The sequence below is a fragment of the Eulemur rufifrons genome, chromosome 1, assembly GCF_041146395.1.
Source record: "Eulemur rufifrons isolate Redbay chromosome 1, OSU_ERuf_1, whole genome shotgun sequence".
NCBI lineage: Eukaryota > Metazoa > Chordata > Mammalia > Primates > Lemuridae > Eulemur > Eulemur rufifrons.
The window spans coordinates 103,309,779-103,327,805 of record NC_090983.1 but is presented as its reverse complement, the minus strand read 5'-3'; the positions used below and the strand labels follow the sequence as shown (position 1 = coordinate 103,327,805).

Here is an 18,027-nt window from a genome sequence, read left to right as displayed (position 1 = left end):
TTGATGTAATGTCCTCAAGATTCATCTATCTTGTAGCATGTGCCAGAATTTCCTTTCTTTATAAGGATGAACAATATTCTATTGTCTGTACATACCACATTTTTTTCTCCATTCATTCCATCAGTGGGCACTTGGGTTGCTTCCACCTTTGGGCTACTGTGCATAATGCTACTATGAGCATAGCTGTACACATACAACCCTGTGTTTTAAGCTCCAGTATTCACAGTCTGAGCTGTGGACCTCATGGAGTCAGCTGCACACACTGGACTATTTTAGCTCCCTGACTTTTCCAGGCACCTCCTCCTCCCCTTCCCACTGTAATCCACAGCTGCCACCTCTCCACACTCCTGGGGAATTGTCAGTAGGACCCTATTCTCCTGTCAGTTTTAGGATATTCATTTTGGTGTGACTCACCAGATGTATAAGTAGGATAGAGAACTGAGTTTATAGTGTGATTTCTGGGAACTTGGGGGATATTATAATAACCCTTACATAATTCCTTTTAAAAACTCTCTCTGATCAGATGACACCTTACTTCCTGTGATGAACAGACTTCTTTACCACATTGGGCACTTACTGGGGAACTGAGACCTGTTAACAGAGGAGGCATGGTGACCTAATGGCACCGAGGAGTCAGTGGTGGCTCTGCCCAAGAGAAGGTCCCAGAGGGAGTAAGTGGGAACTGAGGAGGAGCAGGAGGAGGCCTCCAAGAGGAGGACAGGAGACTACAAACACCAGGCCCAATTATTGATGGAGTTGGGATTGTCATTTCCAGAAAGAGAAGCATGGAACCATCTAAATGTCCTCATGAGAAGTGAGATTCTTGGGTCAGCTCTAGGGACAAGTGTGGGAAGGAGAGGGCAGACCCAGGTGTGGTTCCTCCCTTGACTGCTTAGCTGCTTAAAGATGTGTGAACTTGGACAAGTTACTTAGTATTCCCAAACCTCTATTTTTTTCTTGTGAACAAACCAGAATAATAATATTTACCCTACAGTGTTTCGTTTATAAAAACAATTTAAAACTGGTTATGAGTGGGCTAAGGAGCACGACTGTCACTTTGCAGATGTTCAATAAAAATCTTCCACCCTCCCTTGTCTTTCCTTGTATAGCCCATGTCTAGCATAGTTCTTTGCCGAAGATTATCCCTTGATAGGTATTTGGGATGGAAGAAGGGAAAGAATGATGGTGTTTTATCCCCATCAGTTCCATTCTCAGGAATTTTGAATCTCCAGCCTGGGAGATTTACAGAACACTTCATCAGGACTGGAGATTCCTGGAACAAATCTGCACTCCCTAACTGAGTGTTTCCAGAAGGAATGGGCGGTGGGTATTGCTGGACATGGGTGGAGCAATGTCTATTATCTGAATTAACAAGGACAAATAGACACACAGTTCACAGTATTAATAAAACCAGAGACATTTCCTCATCAGCAACCTTCACATTGTGAAAGAGCCCACAAGAGCCTAATAGACATTCACAGACCAGCTGTAATGAGCAGACTTCTCTGCATCAAGGATTCTTTCCTCCCTATCATGCTACTAGAATTGAAACTCAGCTAGGAGTGCCCCCACCAGGAAACACAGTGGTCTGGGGTGAGATTGTAAAGACTGGGCCCTTGTGCTGGATGCGATTTTTCCCACCGCATTAGTATTTTCTGTTTCTCTTCAGTTCCCAGATGAAATGTTGCACAGTCCAGCTGTGTACTCTGAAAGAGGTCCCAGAATGGCAGTCTGGAGAAAGGGTGTAGTCTGCCCTCAGAAAGACCAGTAACCTCTCATCTCCTAAGGTGTCAACTACTTAAAGGAATCCAACATCTCTATGAAACCACAGGGGAATGCCAAGGTCACCAGACCCATCTTCTTCCCCTAAAAATCCAACAAATCCCACAAGGTTTAGCTTGACAATAGTAAAGAAACCAAGTGGGAAAGCTTATTTTCTGCCCATACCTACGATCTCCTTATTTGCCTTTGAAGGAAAAATAAAAGAGAATTTTTGATCTAGATTCTTAATTATCATCATCATTATTGACATCACTGCAAAGAATTAAAATATCACAGTGATATATCTAGGCTCAGTGTTAATAATTGAGGAATAAGCAACTAGACAGAGAAGGCAGACAGGGACTGAGGAAGTTAGGGAGGTGAAAACATCCCAGACAGAGTGCAGAATGCACCAAGGCATATTGTTCCACACTAATATCTTTGTTGTTCCTTAATGTTTCCCCTTAGCATTTGTTGTTTTGTTTACTCATGTCTTTCAACTGCTGCTTCAGCTATTCAACCCCCTTTCTTTACACTCATCTGTTTTTGTGTTGATACTTAACTTTGGACTCTATCCTATTTCTGGTTAGCAAATGCTATCCTTGCAGTTCATCATTCATTCAATATGATCTAGTGTCTAGCTTACCTGGGAGATAAGATGCCTGTTACCTGTGAGGCATCACTATAGGTACTGAAGGCACAGGCACATGGAAGAATAAGACCTGGTTCCCATTCTCAACAAACCCACAATCTAGTAGAGGAAGCAGACACGGATCAGCTAACTGTGATTTATATCAGCAATTCATTCATTCATTCATTCATGTATTCGATAAATATGTACAGTGCTCCTGCTATGTGCCAGGAGCTATGCTATACCCTGGGGATACAAGCTTATTTTCTGTCCATGACTATTCTCTCCTTGTTTGCCTTTGAAGGCAAAATAAAAAATTAATTTGATCTAAATAATTATTGTATTATTATCATTGATGTCAACGTCATTGAACGAGAGTCTGTGAACGAACAAGAGACACACAGACCCTGCCCTCATGGAGTTTATAGTGCACGTGGAGAAGCATGAGATGCGCGTGCTGATTAGGTGTTTGTAGGTCTGATATCCTTGGGATGTGTGCACGTGCTGACAAGGAGGGCTCATTGAAAAGTCTGGAGTCAGTTCTGCACTGGGGGAACGGAGTCAAACCCGGACCATTCAAGTGAAGAAACAGGAACCCTGACCACTAAACCAAATAAAGCAAACAAAGCAGCATCAAGACTAGAGAAAGTTACATTGTTAGTGACTCTTCCTCCGGGCCCTCTCCAGGCCTTTGCGGACTTCCTACCAAACACCTCTGCAGACTCGGTTCACGGAGGGGAAGCCACCCTCTGCGCCCGGGCTCGGCCCCTCCCCTCCCCCCTCCCCCACCCCTCCCCCCTCCCCCACCCCTCCCCCCTCCCCTCCCCCCTCCCCTCCCCCCTCTCCTCCTCCTCCCTCCTCCCCTCCCTCTCCCTCCTCCCCTCCTCTCCCTCTCTTCCTCCTCCTCCCAGCTCTCCTGCTCCCACTCTCCTCCCCCTCCCCCTCCCCCCTTCCGGCCGTGAGCGGGGCGGGGCGAGGGGCGGGGCCGCTCTGTGGGGAAAGGCCCGGCGGGGGCCCCGCCTTCCACAGCGCAGTCTGACAAGAAATTTTGAACATTTTAAGTATTACTTAACATTTCAAGATTTATAATATTCGCATCTGTATGTTCGTAGACAAAACAACTAGCTAACGCTGGGATGAAAGTTGTCACTTTGCTCAAAACACAGAACGATGGGGGCCAGAGCTCCCAGGGCTCTGTCTCTCCTAGTTTAAACGGAGAGAAAATACTGATCACCAGAAGTCAAAATAGTGGTAATTTCCGAGCTGAAAGAAAACAAAAACACACCTCGTCTTCCCATACCGGGAGTCGAACCCGGGCCGCCTGGGTGAAAACCAGGAATCCTCACCGCTAGACCATATGGGAACTGCCGGCTGGCTTTCCCCATATCTGCAAATGTGACTTAGGTCTCCTTGGCCGCCCCTCCCGCCCAGCACTCCGAGCTCACTCCAGTCCCCATGGAAAGCCCCGCCTGCGGCTGCGCAAACCCCGAGACCGCCGGTGCCCGGAGAGCCTGAGCGGCGGAGCGGCTGTGCCGCCTGAACGCGCCTTCGCGGAGGGGCGCGGCCTCGCGTACCCACCTCCCACCGGGAGCCCGCCACCCCCAAACCCACCCCGCGCAGCGAAGGGTGGCAGGCTGTGCGGGCCTGACCTTGGACATCAGCCGCCGCGGGGAATCAGCGTAAGGGACACAGCTGCGCCCGGCGCGCCACGTGACTTTCTTCCTCCGGGAAGAATTTAGGGTCAAAGCAGAAATTGAATGTTATTTTTTCCTTACTTCAGCTTCAAAATTTGACTAATTGGCACTTTGGCAATAGCAGGATTTTATTGTGAAACTCAACCTCTGTTCTTTTGTGTATGGGGTAGGGGTATCCTTTTTTCCTCCAGGTCGGGGGGTGGGGGGTGGGTTGTAGGGGCGCGGTTCCATTTGAGTTCTCCGTTTAGGCTTTTCATTAGCAACTCAAAGCTCAACGTGGCCAAAGAAAACGATTCCCCCGCAACCCAACCGTGTATCTGCCCTTGGGGATCTAAGTGTATATTAACACAGCGTGTACCGGTGTCCTGGCAGCAAGGCCAACGCATCAGAATGGAAGTCCCTGCCTCAGAGCGGGTTTGCATGCGCGTGGCACTGCGCGGTGCTCTCGCCTGTAATCCTCGAACTCCTCGAACTCATTCGCGAGGCCGTGAGCTATGATGACACCATGGCACTCTAGCGAGACTGTCTCAAACAAAAAAAGGTGGCATCTGAAACCCAGAGTAGGAGGGAGTAATAGACACAGTGTGTGGCTGGAAGGTAGAAAAAGCTGATGCAGGACTCACTTAATATCCCAACTGAAACCACATAAGTTGAGGAAAATGCCAGAGAATCGCCTTATCCCTTCACCAATGACCACCCCAAATCCAGAAATCATAACAGCTGATGGATAAATTCAACTCTACTTTAAAAATTCAGAAACACAAGAGCTTCAGGGTGACAGTTATTATAGTTTCACCTTATTCATTAAGGTATTCAATTGTTCTGTGCAGTTTGATGTAACATTTTATTTTACAATAAAAAAAACCATAAACAAAGTTAAAAAATAAACTAGGAACAAATATTTACATCTCATAGTACACAGAAAGGACTAATTCCCCCAAACATAAAGAGTTCCTAGAAATTGCTAAAAAGATCAACAACCCAGGAGAAAAATGAAGCAAATTCTTATAACAGGAAACACCTGGTCCTTCAACAAATGAAGAGAGGCTTGGCCTCACTCCTGGTAAAAGTCAGGATTTTTAAAAACTGGAAGGTCTCTTCCAAGAGTTCCCTTAAAAATCTAAGTCAATTCTTTTTTACTTCCTGGCTCAGACCAGGAAGTCTGGTTGACTTCCAAGGGCTGCCCATCCACTCAGATGTTTGTATTTTTATTGACTCAAATCATATTGTCCTGGTCTGTCAGCTATGAATGGTTTCGCCTCCAGGAAGTTCAGTTTTGAGGATCTAGTAAACTTGAAGCACTACTGCCTGTTCTTCCCACCACTGTTTGTCCAGTGTTTCATCACCCTGTAATGAAACCACAGCTAACTGATCTATATGCACCTGCCCCATGGGAGTGTGTCCTATAAGAACACAGACCTAGGGATGGTTTCAAAGTAATGGCTTTCCACATTGCTCAGTTCACCTCTTCAAACTTCACACCTAACAAAGCTGGAAACATGCAGACCAGGGACATGGAGGGGGCTTTAGGTGAGGTGGGGTAGAGGCAGGGGTACTTGTGAAGGCCTGTGATAAGGCAGCCACATCCAAGGATAGCTGTGCTCGCTGCCCTGCCTCTGTGGATGCAGGTCAGGCAGCCCCGGGCTCCAACTTGAGTTTCTCCTGGAGCCCCTGGAGCTGGCTTCGACCCCACTCGATGCGGTTCTGAAGGCTGGCTATGTCTGCAGCCAGCTGCAGGCCTGGAGGAAAGGAGAGAATGTTACCATGTTATCCATGGTGTGACACACAACCCAGAAGGCTCTGGACACCCCCAGGGATTGGAAAGGCTCCAGGCCTCTCTGGCCTCCACATTATTCCTAAGTAAAACATTCCAGGTATGGCCCTGCACTCACTGCTCCAGAACCTCACCGAACCCACACCCTTACACCTCCCTCAGGTCTTTGCTAAAATGTAACCTCCTCGGAAGACTTCCTTGACTCGCTTACATCACCCACCAGGAACTAAAAATTCACAGACCCTAACATTGTCTCAAGCACTCACTTCTTTCCTCCCTCCACTGTCACAGTTCCTCGCTGCTGTCAGCCACTCTCCCTCCACCTTTGTTCTCAGCCTGAGAGTGGTCCATACTCTGGATCCACCTGTGGGTGGCTTTCACCTGACACCTTTGCTGGAACAGCTGCCGTCCAGTCCTCAGGGCCCTCCACACCACTTGGTCCACCAGGCAGTCCTCAGTTGTCAGCTTCCTGTCTGGTAGCTGGGCTGACCACACAAATGATCGTTTCCTCCAGGAAACACTCTCTCTTCTTGGCTTCCAGGACACCCTGCCCTCTGGGTGCTGCTCCTCAATCTTCTTGAATAGTTTCTCCTCTTCCTCTCCCTCACCTCCCGTCCACACTTCTGGGCCCTCTGCTGACCTCATCCCATCTTAGCTTTGACCCTGTCAACAACCTGGGAATTTAAATACCAGTGCTATGCAGTGGGCTCACAAATCTCTCTCCAGCCCAGGCTTCTCCCAAACACCAGATGTACATGCCCAACTGCACAGTTGGACTCTCCAGCTGGGTGTCAGCGGACACCACACAGCACAGACTTCCCCTCACAGCAAGTGAGGGCAGCTCCATCCTCCCAGGGCTTCTGGGTGGAGACATGGGCTCTCCTTGACTCCTTTCCTTCCCTATTCCCACATCCAATCTGTCAGCAAAGTCTGGGGCTTCTACTCAAAATATGCACAGGTTCCCACTGTTTATTCCCACCTCCACTGCCTCCGCCTGCAGCTCATGCCTGGCTGCTCCCTGGCACCTCCTTCCTTCCTGTGCTCTCCAGTCTGTCCCCGCCCAGCACTCAAAGAACTCTTGTGACCTTCTGCATACAATTGCACCCTCCTCTGCTCAGTGCCTCCCAGTGACTCCCAAAGTCCTCTTCAGGTTCCATATCACCTGGGCTTGGCCCCCCTGTCCTCAGTTCCCAGCACTCCCACTGCACTGACTCCACTCCAGCCCACTGACCCCTTCTCTGCCCTTCTTCCTCCAACACACCAGACAGATCTCACTTCAGGGCTTTTGCCCTGGCTAGTCCCTCAGCCTAGAAGACTGTTACCCCAGGTCAACCACAAGACTTTTCCTTCATCTCCTCAGAGAGACCTTCCCTGGCTACCCTCCATAAAATAGGTCCCTCAGCCCACTCCTATCCCACTCCATCCTGTTATTGCTTCATAACAATTTTCACAGCCTGATATTAGATTAAGGGCCTACTTATTTATTTGCACATTGCCATTCTCCCCTCCACAAAATAAGCATTCCATAAACAGCGTTTGTCCCTTTTGTTCCGAGTTGTATCCCCAGCAGTTAGCATGAGCCTGGAAGGCTGCCAACAGCCAGCAAATGCTTTTGGAAAAAACAGCAGGTGTGCAACAGAAGTATGCAATGGAGAAAACCTGCAAAGCCCTTTGCAGACTAACCCCAGCCATGGCATTAGTGCTCAAATGCTCCCTTGTTGATTGAGGGTCTGAATTTAGCCCAAGGTCACATGGCCAAGTGGCAGGGTCCACTCACCATTCCAGAAGCTGGCTTGGGCCTGCCGCAGACTGTGAGGAACTAGGATTCCGAACCAGTTCAGGGGGTCCTGGGGGACTTCCGAGGGCTCTGGCGGCCTAGTGGGGCCCTTGCGCCTGCGCAAACCTGGGAGGAGGGAAAGGCTGAAGGAGGCTGGGATCTTACTACCTGATCTTTATGGTCTTGGCAACAATGTGGAGCCTGATCTGAGCTCCCATGAGTCTGGAAAACACTGATGGTTGGAAAATGCCCCGGACTTTTGTATCCTGGGAAGCAGTTTACCACAAAGCACCACCCTTCCCCTTGTGATTCAGATGAGACTCTCTGTCTACTCTTGCTCATGACTGCTGTAAGACCCAAAGATGACCCTGTTTGCTTGTGACAAGGCCACATACTGACCTTAACCATTTTGCCTGAACGTGTTGAAAGGCCAGGCACAGACCCTCCAACTCCCTGTTGTCTCAGGAATAATTAATTGGGATTAGAAGTTTGTCCCTATAAAACTAGCTAGACGCAAAGATGAACATTTTATTTTTTGTTCAGCTGAGACTTCCGTGATTGCAAAACTATCCCAACTGCCAAGCAACCTACCTCTCACTTCTCTAATCCTCTCTATAAAAGTCTAAGGCAAAACCATCCTATGAGAAGTTCTGTTTTTCAGCTCTAGGGTGCTCTCTCTGTCGCAAAAGCCTAAATAAAATCATCTCCTAAAGAGTTCTGTGCATTTTGTCTTTGACATCGGGAAGGGGCCCTGACAGGAGAAAGGGGGGCTCACCTGCCTCGCGGGGCCCCACCTCCTCTGGGGTCTGGGCGCCAGCTCTCGCCACCCTGAATTTCTGGAGTCCATCCTGGGCCTCACTAAAGGACGAGAAGGGAGGATGGACCTCTGGCGGCCCTGGCCCGGACCCTGCCCACCTGCTCCAGCTTCGAAGGTGCCTCACCTGACGTGGACGCAGACCTGGGGCTCCATGCGAGAGGCATACTGCAGGGGCCCTACCGCCTTGGCGCCCATGGCGTAGCGAGCCTTGGCGAGCGAGAGCCACCCCTGGGGAGAAAGCGGAGAACGGTGAGACTCACTTTACGTCCGTGTGCCCTTCCGCCCGCCCCAAGCGCCTACCTCCTCCACCCGGGCGTTCAACACCGCCCGCTTCGCCTCCAGCTCTTCCAGGTCCCGGAACAGCTGCAGGAGGAGAGAGTCCAGCTGCGCTCGTAGGTCCGGCGCCGCCATGGACACACATTCGAGTCTCCGGTGGGCTGACTGGTCTGGAGCAGCCTCTGTCCAGGTTGCCCAATCACCGCCCGCTGCGCCGCATGACAGCCAATCACCGCATGAGACCCGCCCCCAAGGGGGCGTTCCCAGCCGTGAGCTCCAGCGCCAAAGCTATCAGGGCTGTTGGGTCACCGCCTTTACGGCAAGCGCCCTCAGGGAAGCAGCACCCAGGTATCTATTAGCGGGGTTTCTCCGATTAGCGCCCCAAGTGGATCGGCCTGAGGGACTACCGGCTGGGCCTACAGGTGTTTCCCTTCCGGAAGCGACCGAATTCTAAAAGTCGGGCTACAAATGTGGCGACGGAAGAAGGCGAAGCAGTATATACGGCAGCCATTCTGATTAAACGAAGAGAGACTTTAAACTTAATTCCGGAAGGCGCCGGCCGGAAACCTCCATATCAGTCGCTGTGCCGTTTTTACAGTTGATGGACGTTTGGAGCCGCCCAATACGGTTTTAGAGGTTCATCATATAAAAATTGGGTATCCTGCATAGGGATGGAAGGTAAGTGAAGCCCCGAGCGGACATCTTTCTTTCTTTTTTTTTTTTTTTTTTGTTGGAGACAGAGTCTCACTCTCTTGCCCGGGCTAGAGTGCCATGGCGTCAGCCTAGCTCACAGCAACCTCAAACTCCTGGGCTCAAGGGATCCTCCTGTCTCAGCCTCCCGAGTAGCTGGAACTACAGGCATGCGCCACCATGCCCGGCTAATTTTTTCTATATATTTTTAGTTGTCCAGCTAATTTCTGTCTATTTTAAGTAGAGACGCGTGTCTCTCTTGCTCAGACTGGTCTGGAACTCGTGAGCTCAAATGATCCACCGGCCTCCGCCTCCCAGAGTGCTAGGATTACAGGCGTGCGTCACCCGCCCGGCCCAGAGCGGACATCTTTACCGATGGTTGTCACAAGCCACGCGACAGCGCCGTGCCTCCAGTCTGTTGGTTGCCCCATGAGCACGCGCTGCCGGACTGGCCAATCGTCTTGCGACTCCCTTCGCCATCTTAACATCGGGCATGCTCCACAGCGGCAGGCTTTATAAAGTTTCTAGCGACCTTCTTGGTTGAGGGCGGAAGTGAGGGCTGTGTCGCGTCGGCGGCGCCCGCACATTCTCCCAGACACACGTGGAAGCGGCGCCCAGGATGGTAGGTGGGGCATTCGAGCTCCAGTCGCGGGGCTTGGGGGCTCGCGGAATGCTGGGGTTGCGGCCCTGGGGTCGGGGGCGCGTGGTGACCGGGCCTGTTGTCCCCGCAGCTGCGCCGCGAGGCCCGCCTGCGCCGCGAGTACCTGTACCGCAAGGCCCGCGAAGAGGCACAGCGGTCCGCCCAGGAGAGGAAGGAGAAGGTCCGGCGAGCGCTCGAAGGTGAGCCGGCGGTGTGGAAAACCTTTTCTCGGCAAGAGTGTCGGTGTAGCTGGGCATCTTTTAGGGTATTTGCTGGCCGTTTCCTTACGTGTCGGGTTCTCTCGTTGGCGTTGAAAATGTTCCTTCCGTGGGATGGTACCAGTTGTCATTTACACTACAGCTTGCCTGCTGCTCACAGTGTGTCTGGTTCTTCCCGAATTGTACATGGTCCTATAGATAGTCTCTATTACAGATATGTAGAAAGTGCTACCTTCTTCAGTCCAGGATCACCCAAGAATGTCTTTTTGTCTTTCGGCACTATTATGATTCTCTTGAATTTTTAAACTATTGTTCCTTGTCGAACTTAATTGTATTTGCGTTACGAGGTAGGAATCAAATTTTGTAATTCTTTCCCCACATTTCCATTTGCCAGATTAGTGAAGTCTGTGTCTCACATGCCTGGTTGGAAGTGCCATGTTTATCCCCATGTTGTCGGTTGTTGTGTTGCTGCAGCTTTATGTTTCCAGTCTCATGGTGCGTCACCCACAGTACCTCTGATTAATGTAAATTCCGTTTGATGTTCCCAGGTTTTAGGTCTGTGAAATGTGTGTGCTATGTGTATGTATGTTTAAGGTAAGAAGCGTAGTGTTAAACATCTCTGACCCATCCATCTCCTTTACGAAGTTAGAAATGATAGATAAATTGAAATTCAGGAATATTTTCCCCAACTTAGATAACTATTTTATTGAATATTGTTTAAAAATAAATCTTTCTTTGCTGTTCTTTGTGCTCATAACTTCATACCTGTTTGTATCTCTAAATTGCATTGGTCAAGTTTCAGTTTTAAAAGTAGTATTAGGTTGTGTGCATTCTTCTGCAGCTTTACTTTTTCACTCAGAATTGTTTCTAAGACCACTGGGTATGGTGGGAAGCCGCTTCGGGTGCATATTCTGCAGGGTCTCCATCCATTTTCCTGTGGGTGGCGATGAGCTTATTTTCAGTTTGAGGTAGTTAGGAACAGTGCTGCTGCCGCTGAGTCCAGGGGTGTGCTCATCCTGAGTTCTGTACTCCAAAGTGGGCACGCCCACAGGCCATGCGCCTCAAAGCATTCTGCGCATCATGATTAGCAGCTCTGTTGTCTGAGAGTCTCAGTGTCTCCAGTCCACCTTCATACATAAAGAGCAGTCTATATTTCTTTTAAAAATTAATTTTTTTTTTTTGAGACCAGATCTTGCTCTGTCACCCTGGCTAGAGTGCAAAGGCATCAGCGTAGCTCACTACAACCTCAAATTCCCAGGCTCAAGTGATCCTCTTGCCTCAGCCTTTCTAGGAGCTGGGACAACAGATGTGTGCCACCATGCCCAGCTAATTAAAGATTAAGTTTTAAATTTTTGCCTGACCATAAAACCAATGCATATTAGTGATAAAATATTTTAGAAAGCCCTCATGTTATGAGACTCAAGAACCATAGAAAATGAAGTCCTCAGCCTGTTTATAGGTTGGTGTGTAGACAAAAAGAAATTGTTTTGTCCCCTCTCTCCCCCTAGGTAATCCTGTATCACCTGCCCAGAAAGGAGTGAGGTATTTTTCCATCAAGTGCATATAGGCTTGTGAGGCACAGAGTATCGTATAAGCTCCATGCTTGTGTCTCACTCAGCCCTTCTGTCTCCCCCTGCAGAAAACCGCCTGATTCCCACTGAGTTACGCCGCGAGGCTCTGGCTTTACAGGGGTCCCTGGAGTTCGATGATGCCGGCGGCGAAGGTAACTGTATGGTGCAGCCCTCCTGACATTGAGCCCACTGGCTATGTGTCCTTTCTCAGACAGCCAGGCACTTTCCAACCTTGAGAAAGAGTCCACAGCAACTGCTTCTGGAACCGTCCCCAGGTACCCTTGTGTCGGCACAGACGGCACCACAGGGGCTCTCCTTGAGTGCACATTGTCTCGTTTATACAGCACCCACCTACTCTCTGCTTTTGTTGTCAATTGTCCCCCCACTGGAATGTCTACCAGGGCAGGTGTCCCCAGCATCCAGCACATTGGCACCCATGTTTCATTCCTTCATTATTCAACAATAGGAAAGGAATCCCGAACAGTATAAATATTTGTTGAGAGGAAAATGGGTCTGTCACCTTTGGCCTTAGCAGAATCTGGGCTTGTGCTATCTAACACATTAGTCACTAGCCCCTTGTGACTAAGGCAGCTTAAGTGATCTAAAATGATACACAAAGAAAGACTCTGTTCCTCAGTCACACTTGTGCTTGGTAGCCAGCGTGGCTGGTGGCCGTCCCCTTACCCAGTGTGGGTGTGGAGCGTTCCCTTCGTTGAAGGCTTCCTCAGACAGCACCATCTAGATGGCCTAGGCCCCCCCAAGTTAGCCTGTCACTCCCAAGACACTGTCGCATTCTTGCCCCTCATGCTCTCGCAGGTGTGATCGGCCATGTGGATGACGAGTATCGATGGGCAGGGGTCGAAGATCCCAAGGTCATGATCACTACGTCCCGAGACCCCAGTTCCCGCCTCAAGATGTTTGCAAAGGTACGGGTGGGTGGGGAGCGAGTGCGGGAGGCCCAGCACAAGTGGCCTGGTCCTGACCAGCCACTGTGGTCTCCACACAGGAGCTGAAGCTGGTCTTCCCAGGCGCCCAGCGAATGAACCGAGGCCGGCACGAGGTGGGGGCACTGGTGCGAGCCTGCAAAGCCAACGGGGTCACTGACCTGCTGGTCATCCACGAACATCGAGGCACACCTGGTAAAGCTGGAGGAGGGGAGGGCAGGGGAGGGGCCAATTTGGGCAGTCTGAGAGCAGGTGGGGCCTCTGACAGCCCGCTTGGCCCTGCTAGTGGGGCTCATTGTCAGCCACCTGCCCTTTGGCCCTACCGCCTACTTCACACTGTGCAACGTGGTCATGCGACATGACATCCCGGACCTGGGCACTGTATCGGAGGCCAAGCCCCACCTCATCACCCACGGCTTCTCCTCCCGCCTGGGCAAGCGGGTGAGTTTGGAGTCCCGGGGCCAGGGCTGGGGACTAGGGACCAGGCCGGGCATTGCCGCTCCCTCCCTTGTGCCCCAGGTTTCTGACATCCTCCGTTACCTGTTCCCCGTGCCCAAAGATGACAGCCACCGTGTCATCACCTTTGCAAACCAAGAAGACTACATTTCATTCCGGTGGGTCTGTGGGCCACGCCCCAGGGGGTGTCCTGACTTCATGCCCCTTGCTGTGTACTGTTGACCCACAGTTGCCCCCCACCCACCCACCAGGCACCATGTCTACAAGAAGATGGACCATCGCAACGTGGAGCTGACTGAGGTCGGGCCCCGCTTTGAGCTGAAGCGTGAGTTTGAGGCTTTGTCCCTTGTCCCTGGAGAGGAGGCAGGCGGGCCGTGCAGGGGTTGATGGCCCGTCCTGTCCCCAGTGTACATGATCCGGCTGGGCACACTGGAGCAGGAGGCCACGGCGGACGTGGAGTGGCGCTGGCACCCCTACACCAACACCGCACGCAAGAGGGTCTTCCTGAGTGCTGAGTGAGGACACAGACGGGGAGCTCACAGACAGGCCCACCTAGCCCGAGTGCGGGACCGTGGGGTGGGGGGGTCTGAATAAACCCTCTGTGTCACACCCTGCGTGCCTCTGAGTGGTCAGGCCCAGCCTGAAGGACAGAGCCCTCGGGGTCCTCTTGGGTGGGGGACCTGATGGCCAGTGGGAGGAACTCATGCCGTGTCAGTGTGGGAGGTGATGTGGTCCTGCCTAGAACTTGCCACACTCAGCCCTGGAGATGTGATGCTGGTGCCCCTCGGGTGTTGGGACCAGGTCGTGTCTGAGTGAGTGGGATGGGCCCCACCTGGTGGTCAGCAGGACCCCTGCCCCGGGCGCACCTTCTTTCCATTCACGGGGGACCCAGTGACGCTGAGGCCACCTGCTGTGTCTACCTTTGCTCTCCCGAGGTGGGGTGTCTAAGGTCACACAGGAGGGCCAGCATGGCCCAGGGAGGGTAGGGTGGCCACACTTACCCTCCGTGCCCGGAGGCCCTGGTTTGACACAGAGTGGGTCTTGGGACCCTGCAAAGCTCACTGGAGTTTGCAGGGAGGGCAGCTATGCCTGTAAGGAATGATTCTGCCGCCCCAGGTAGGGAGAGGCGTATGCAACAAGTTGGGTAGGGATGGTGGAGAGCTGAGAGCTGGGTGGTGTGAGGAGCAGGGGGCTGCCTGGTGACACGTGCAGAGGCCCTGAGGTGGACAGTGTTTCCACAGGCTACAGAACAGGAGCCGTCCAGTGGGAGAGGCTGTTCTGGGGCAGGGGACCCGTGGGGGTGGGCAGGCAGGACTCTAGGCCCCTGTGCTCAGGTGTGGCTGGCACGGGGCCTCGAGGCCCTCCCTCCTGCCTGCCTCCTCACTCCAGCCATGAAGAATGTGCCATTGGGTTTTTTTGTGAATAACAGAAATCAAGACATATACAAAAGCAGAGTAGTGTAATGTCCTATGTCCGTTTCCTGTGGCTGCCATAGCAAAGTACCACAGAGTGGCTTGAACGAGAGAAATCCGTTCTCACCCTGTGCTGGAGGCCAGAATCCCAGATCAAGGTGCCAGCTCCCTCCAGGGTTCTGGGGGCCCACCTGCCTGGCTTCGGGTGACAGCTACCCTCCTGGGCATCCCTTGACCTGTGCTGCGTCACTTCTATCTCTGTCTTTGCCTTCATCTGCTTTCTTTGCCAGACATCAGATCTGCTGTGTGTCTCTTACTAGGACTCTTGTCCTTGGACTTAGGGCCCATGAAATAATCTGGGATGATCTCTTCAAGATTCTGAAATTAATTTTATCTGCAAAGACTCTTTTTTTTCAAGTGTCACTTTCACAGACCCCAAGAGTTAGAATGTGGATGGCATATCTTTTGAGGGGGGACACCATTCTGCCACCTTCAGTGGCCATGGGCTTCTGGCCCTTCCCCACACTGCACCTCCTGCAGGTGCCCAGCCTTGGCGAGGATGGGCCCCCGCCAGCCCCCAGCACCCGTGTGCCTTCCCCCACTCAGGACCAGTGCTCCATGGAGCTTTGCTTTTTAATAGCTTGAGTGCAGGAGGCTCAGAGCAAGGTTTGGCACCAAGGGGCCGTCTCTTAGCCAAGAACAGATAGAAAATGAGCAAGATGCGAATAGAGACATCTGGATGGTGCCCTTCACTGTGGCCTTTTAATGTAAATTCTCAGATTCCTCAGATAACCAAAGGTATGCAGATTCCCTAGGGGTGGTGGAGGGGAGGAGGCTTTATAAAGGATGGTTAGAAACTCCAAGCATGGGGTGTATTGAGCCTTTGGGGTTCCTTTGGTGGAAGGTGGTTAGGTGGAAGCTTTTTAGCATTTAAAAGGTGATTCTTTTTCTTGAGTTACCATCCTAGGGTCATAAGTGGTCACCAGGCTGCCTGGGGGTAGCTTGGGAATACCTTAGCTTGGATGTCTGTGCAGGGGAGCTTGTAAAATGAGGCAGAGATAACAGCAGTCAAAGCTAGTTGGGAGAATCCAGGGCCAGCACACAGCGTATAGGGGCCACTTGCCCTCTGGCAAGGAGGCGCTAGAGGGGTATTTGTGCATCTTTTGTTTGGCTTTTCTGTTAAGAAAACAGGGAGAACTTGTATAATTTAGACATGTGAAGGACCAGGGAGGAGACCGAAGTAGGAGAGTGCCCTCATGCGCAGCCTCTGCCCCATTCTTCTCAGCGTTCAGAAGACCAGCAAGTGGGGAAGCCAAGTGAAGAGTTTATGGGAGATCTGTGCCCTATTTTTGCAACTTTGAGATAAACTGAATTTATTTCAAAATACAATAGAGCCCTCTGTGTTTTTGTTTTCTATGGTTTCCGTTAACCTAAAGTCAACCGCAGTCCACAATTGTTAAATAGACAATTCATAAGTTTTAATTTGTGCTGCTCTTTCTGTCCCACTTGGGACGTGATCATCTGCCTGGTGTAATTTTTTTTTTTTTTTTTTTTTTTTTTTAAGAGACAGTCTCGCCCTGTTGCCCAGGCCGTCCCCAAACTCCAGGCCTCAAGTAATCCTTCTGCCTTGGCCTTCCAAAGTGCTGGATTACGGGCGTGAGCCACCACGCCTGGCTCTCTGTTAAGAATGTATATACCACATTTTTTATCCATTCTTCTAGCAGTGGACACTTAGTTTTTTATATTGTGGCTATTGGGAATGATGCTGCAGTGAACATGGGAGTGCAGCTGTCTCTTCAAGATACTGATTTCATTTCCTTCTGCTGTATACCCACAAGTGGGATTGCCACATCGGATGGTAGTTCTGTTTTTAATTTTTTGAGGAACTACCATACTGTTTTCCATAAAAGCTGCACTAGTTTTCATTCCCACCAACAGTTCACAAGCGTTCTGTCTTAGTCTGTTTGTGTTGCTCTAAAGGAATTCCTGAGGCTGGGTAATTTATCAGGAAAAGAGGTTTATTTGGCTCATGGTTCTACAGGCTGTGCAAGAAGCTTGGCACCAGCATCTGCTTCTGGTGAGGGCCTCAGGGAGCTGTCACTCATGGGGAAAGGTGAAGGGGAGCAGTGCCACATGGCAGGAGGAAGGACACGAGAGGAGGAGGTGCCAGGCTCTTTTCAAGAGGGGGGCACCAAGCCATTCATGAAGAATCCACCCCCCCATGACCCAAACACCTCCCACCAGGCACCACTTCCAACACTGGGGGTCACATTTCAACATGAGATTTGGAGGGGCCACATACCCAAACTGTCAGGCTATCTTTTCTCCACATCCTTGCCAACATTTTTTATCTTTTGTTTTTTAATAAGAGATATCTTAACAGGTGTGAGGTGGTAGGTAGCTCACTGCAGTTTTGATTTGCGTCTGTTTCTCTGATGACTAGCGATGTTGAGCACTTTTTCACATACCTGTTGGCTTATTTGCATATAGATGTCCCTTTTGGAGAAATGTCTATTCAGTTACTTTGCCCATTTTTTTAAATCAAGTTATTGGCTTTTTTGTTGTTGAGTTCCTGATATATTTTGGATACTGCTATGGTCCAAATGTGTCCCCCCAAAATTCATGTTGAAACCTAAGCCCCAAGGTGATAGTAGGAGGTGGAGCCTTGGGGAGGTGATTAGGTCATGAGGGCTCTTCCCTCTTAAATATAATTAGTGCCCTTATAAAAGAGGCCTGAGGGAGCTCTGTTGTCTTTCCACTGTGTGAGGATACAGAAGGTGCCATCTGTGGACCAGGAAGTGACCCTCAGCAGACACTGAATCTACTGGCAGCTTGATCTTGGACTTCCAGCTTCCAGAACTGTGGGCAGTAATTTTCTATTGTTTGCAAATTATTCAGTCTATGGTTGGTGGTTTTTGTTTTTGTTTGGTTTTTTTTTTTTTTTTGAGACAGAGTCTCACTCTGCTGCCCGGGCTAGAGTGCCATGGCATCAGCCTAGCTCACAGCAACCTCAAACTCCTGGGCTCAAGCGATCCTCCTGTCTCAGCCTCCCAAATAGCTGGGACTACAGGCATGTGCCACCATGCCTGGCTAATTTTTTCTATATATATTTTTAGTTGTCCAAATAATTTCTTTCTATTTTTAGTAGAGATGGGGTCTCGCTCTTGTTCAGGCTGATCTCGAACTCCTGACCTTGAGTGATCCTCCTGCCTTAGCCTCCCAGAGTGCTAGGATTACAGGCGTGAGCCACTGCGCCCGGCTGGGACTATGGTATTTTGTCATAGTAGCCTGAACTAAGACAGATAGTAACCCTTTATCAAATATGTGATTTGTAAATATTTTCTCCCATTCTGTAGGTATTAAATG

General features: G+C 50.6%; 2 protein-coding genes and 1 non-coding gene across 6 annotated transcripts; 1 reads left to right on the top strand and 2 right to left on the bottom strand.

Moving 5' to 3' along the window:
* Positions 1 to 3,683: 3,683 nt before the first annotated feature.
* TRNAE-UUC (transfer RNA glutamic acid (anticodon UUC)) lies at positions 3,684 to 3,755 on the bottom strand. The gene has a single exon. It is a non-coding gene; the product is annotated as a tRNA-Glu (tRNA).
* A 1,889-nt stretch (positions 3,756 to 5,644) lies between these two features.
* On the bottom strand, positions 5,645 to 8,911 carry CCDC115 (coiled-coil domain containing 115). 2 transcript variants are annotated; one of them, XM_069474012.1, is made up of 5 exons: positions 8,755 to 8,911; positions 8,579 to 8,682; positions 8,413 to 8,495; positions 7,638 to 7,763; positions 5,645 to 5,825 (listed from the first exon to the last, which is right to left on the bottom strand). In XM_069474012.1, the coding sequence occupies exons 1-5, from the start codon at positions 8,863 to 8,865 to the stop codon at positions 5,716 to 5,718; spliced, it is 534 nt and encodes a 177-aa protein (XP_069330113.1). In that variant the 5' UTR covers positions 8,866 to 8,911; the 3' UTR covers positions 5,645 to 5,715. The 2 variants fall into 2 exon arrangements, with proteins under 2 accessions (XP_069330113.1, XP_069330119.1); XM_069474018.1 differs by having other exon boundaries at positions 8,779 to 8,911.
* A 715-nt stretch (positions 8,912 to 9,626) lies between these two features.
* IMP4 (IMP U3 small nucleolar ribonucleoprotein 4) lies at positions 9,627 to 14,503 on the top strand. 3 transcript variants are annotated; one of them, XM_069474004.1, is made up of 9 exons: positions 9,627 to 10,042; positions 10,152 to 10,260; positions 11,918 to 12,001; positions 12,666 to 12,775; positions 12,856 to 12,988; positions 13,080 to 13,234; positions 13,313 to 13,407; positions 13,501 to 13,574; positions 13,656 to 14,500. In XM_069474004.1, the coding sequence occupies exons 1-9, from the start codon at positions 10,040 to 10,042 to the stop codon at positions 13,766 to 13,768; spliced, it is 876 nt and encodes a 291-aa protein (XP_069330105.1). In that variant the 5' UTR covers positions 9,627 to 10,039; the 3' UTR covers positions 13,769 to 14,500. The 3 variants fall into 3 exon arrangements, with proteins under 3 accessions (XP_069330105.1, XP_069330089.1, XP_069330096.1); XM_069473988.1 differs by having other exon boundaries at positions 13,080 to 13,407; positions 13,656 to 14,502; XM_069473995.1 differs by lacking the exon at positions 9,627 to 10,042 and adding an exon at positions 10,673 to 10,773 and having other exon boundaries at positions 10,201 to 10,260; positions 13,080 to 13,407; positions 13,656 to 14,503.
* The last annotated feature ends 3,524 nt before the right edge of the window (positions 14,504 to 18,027 follow it).

Excerpts from the sequence above, each read along its gene's own strand:
- CCDC115 (XM_069474012.1), bottom strand. The coding sequence starts at position 8,865 with ATGGCGGCGCCGGACCTACGAGCGCAGCTGGACTCTCTCCTCCTGCAG. Across the intron at positions 8,683-8,754 it reads TGAACGCCCGGGTGGAGGAG|GGGTGGCTCTCGCTCGCCAA; the intron begins GTAGGCGCTTGG and ends CTTTCTCCCCAG. Across the intron at positions 5,826-7,637 it reads CCAAGCCAGCTTCTGGAATG|GCCTGCAGCTGGCTGCAGAC; the intron begins GTGAGTGGACCC and ends CCTTTCCTCCAG.
- IMP4 (XM_069473988.1), top strand. Across the intron at positions 10,261-11,917 it reads GGTCCGGCGAGCGCTCGAAG|AAAACCGCCTGATTCCCACT; the intron begins GTGAGCCGGCGG and ends CTCCCCCTGCAG. Across the intron at positions 12,002-12,665 it reads CGATGATGCCGGCGGCGAAG|GTGTGATCGGCCATGTGGAT; the intron begins GTAACTGTATGG and ends ATGCTCTCGCAG.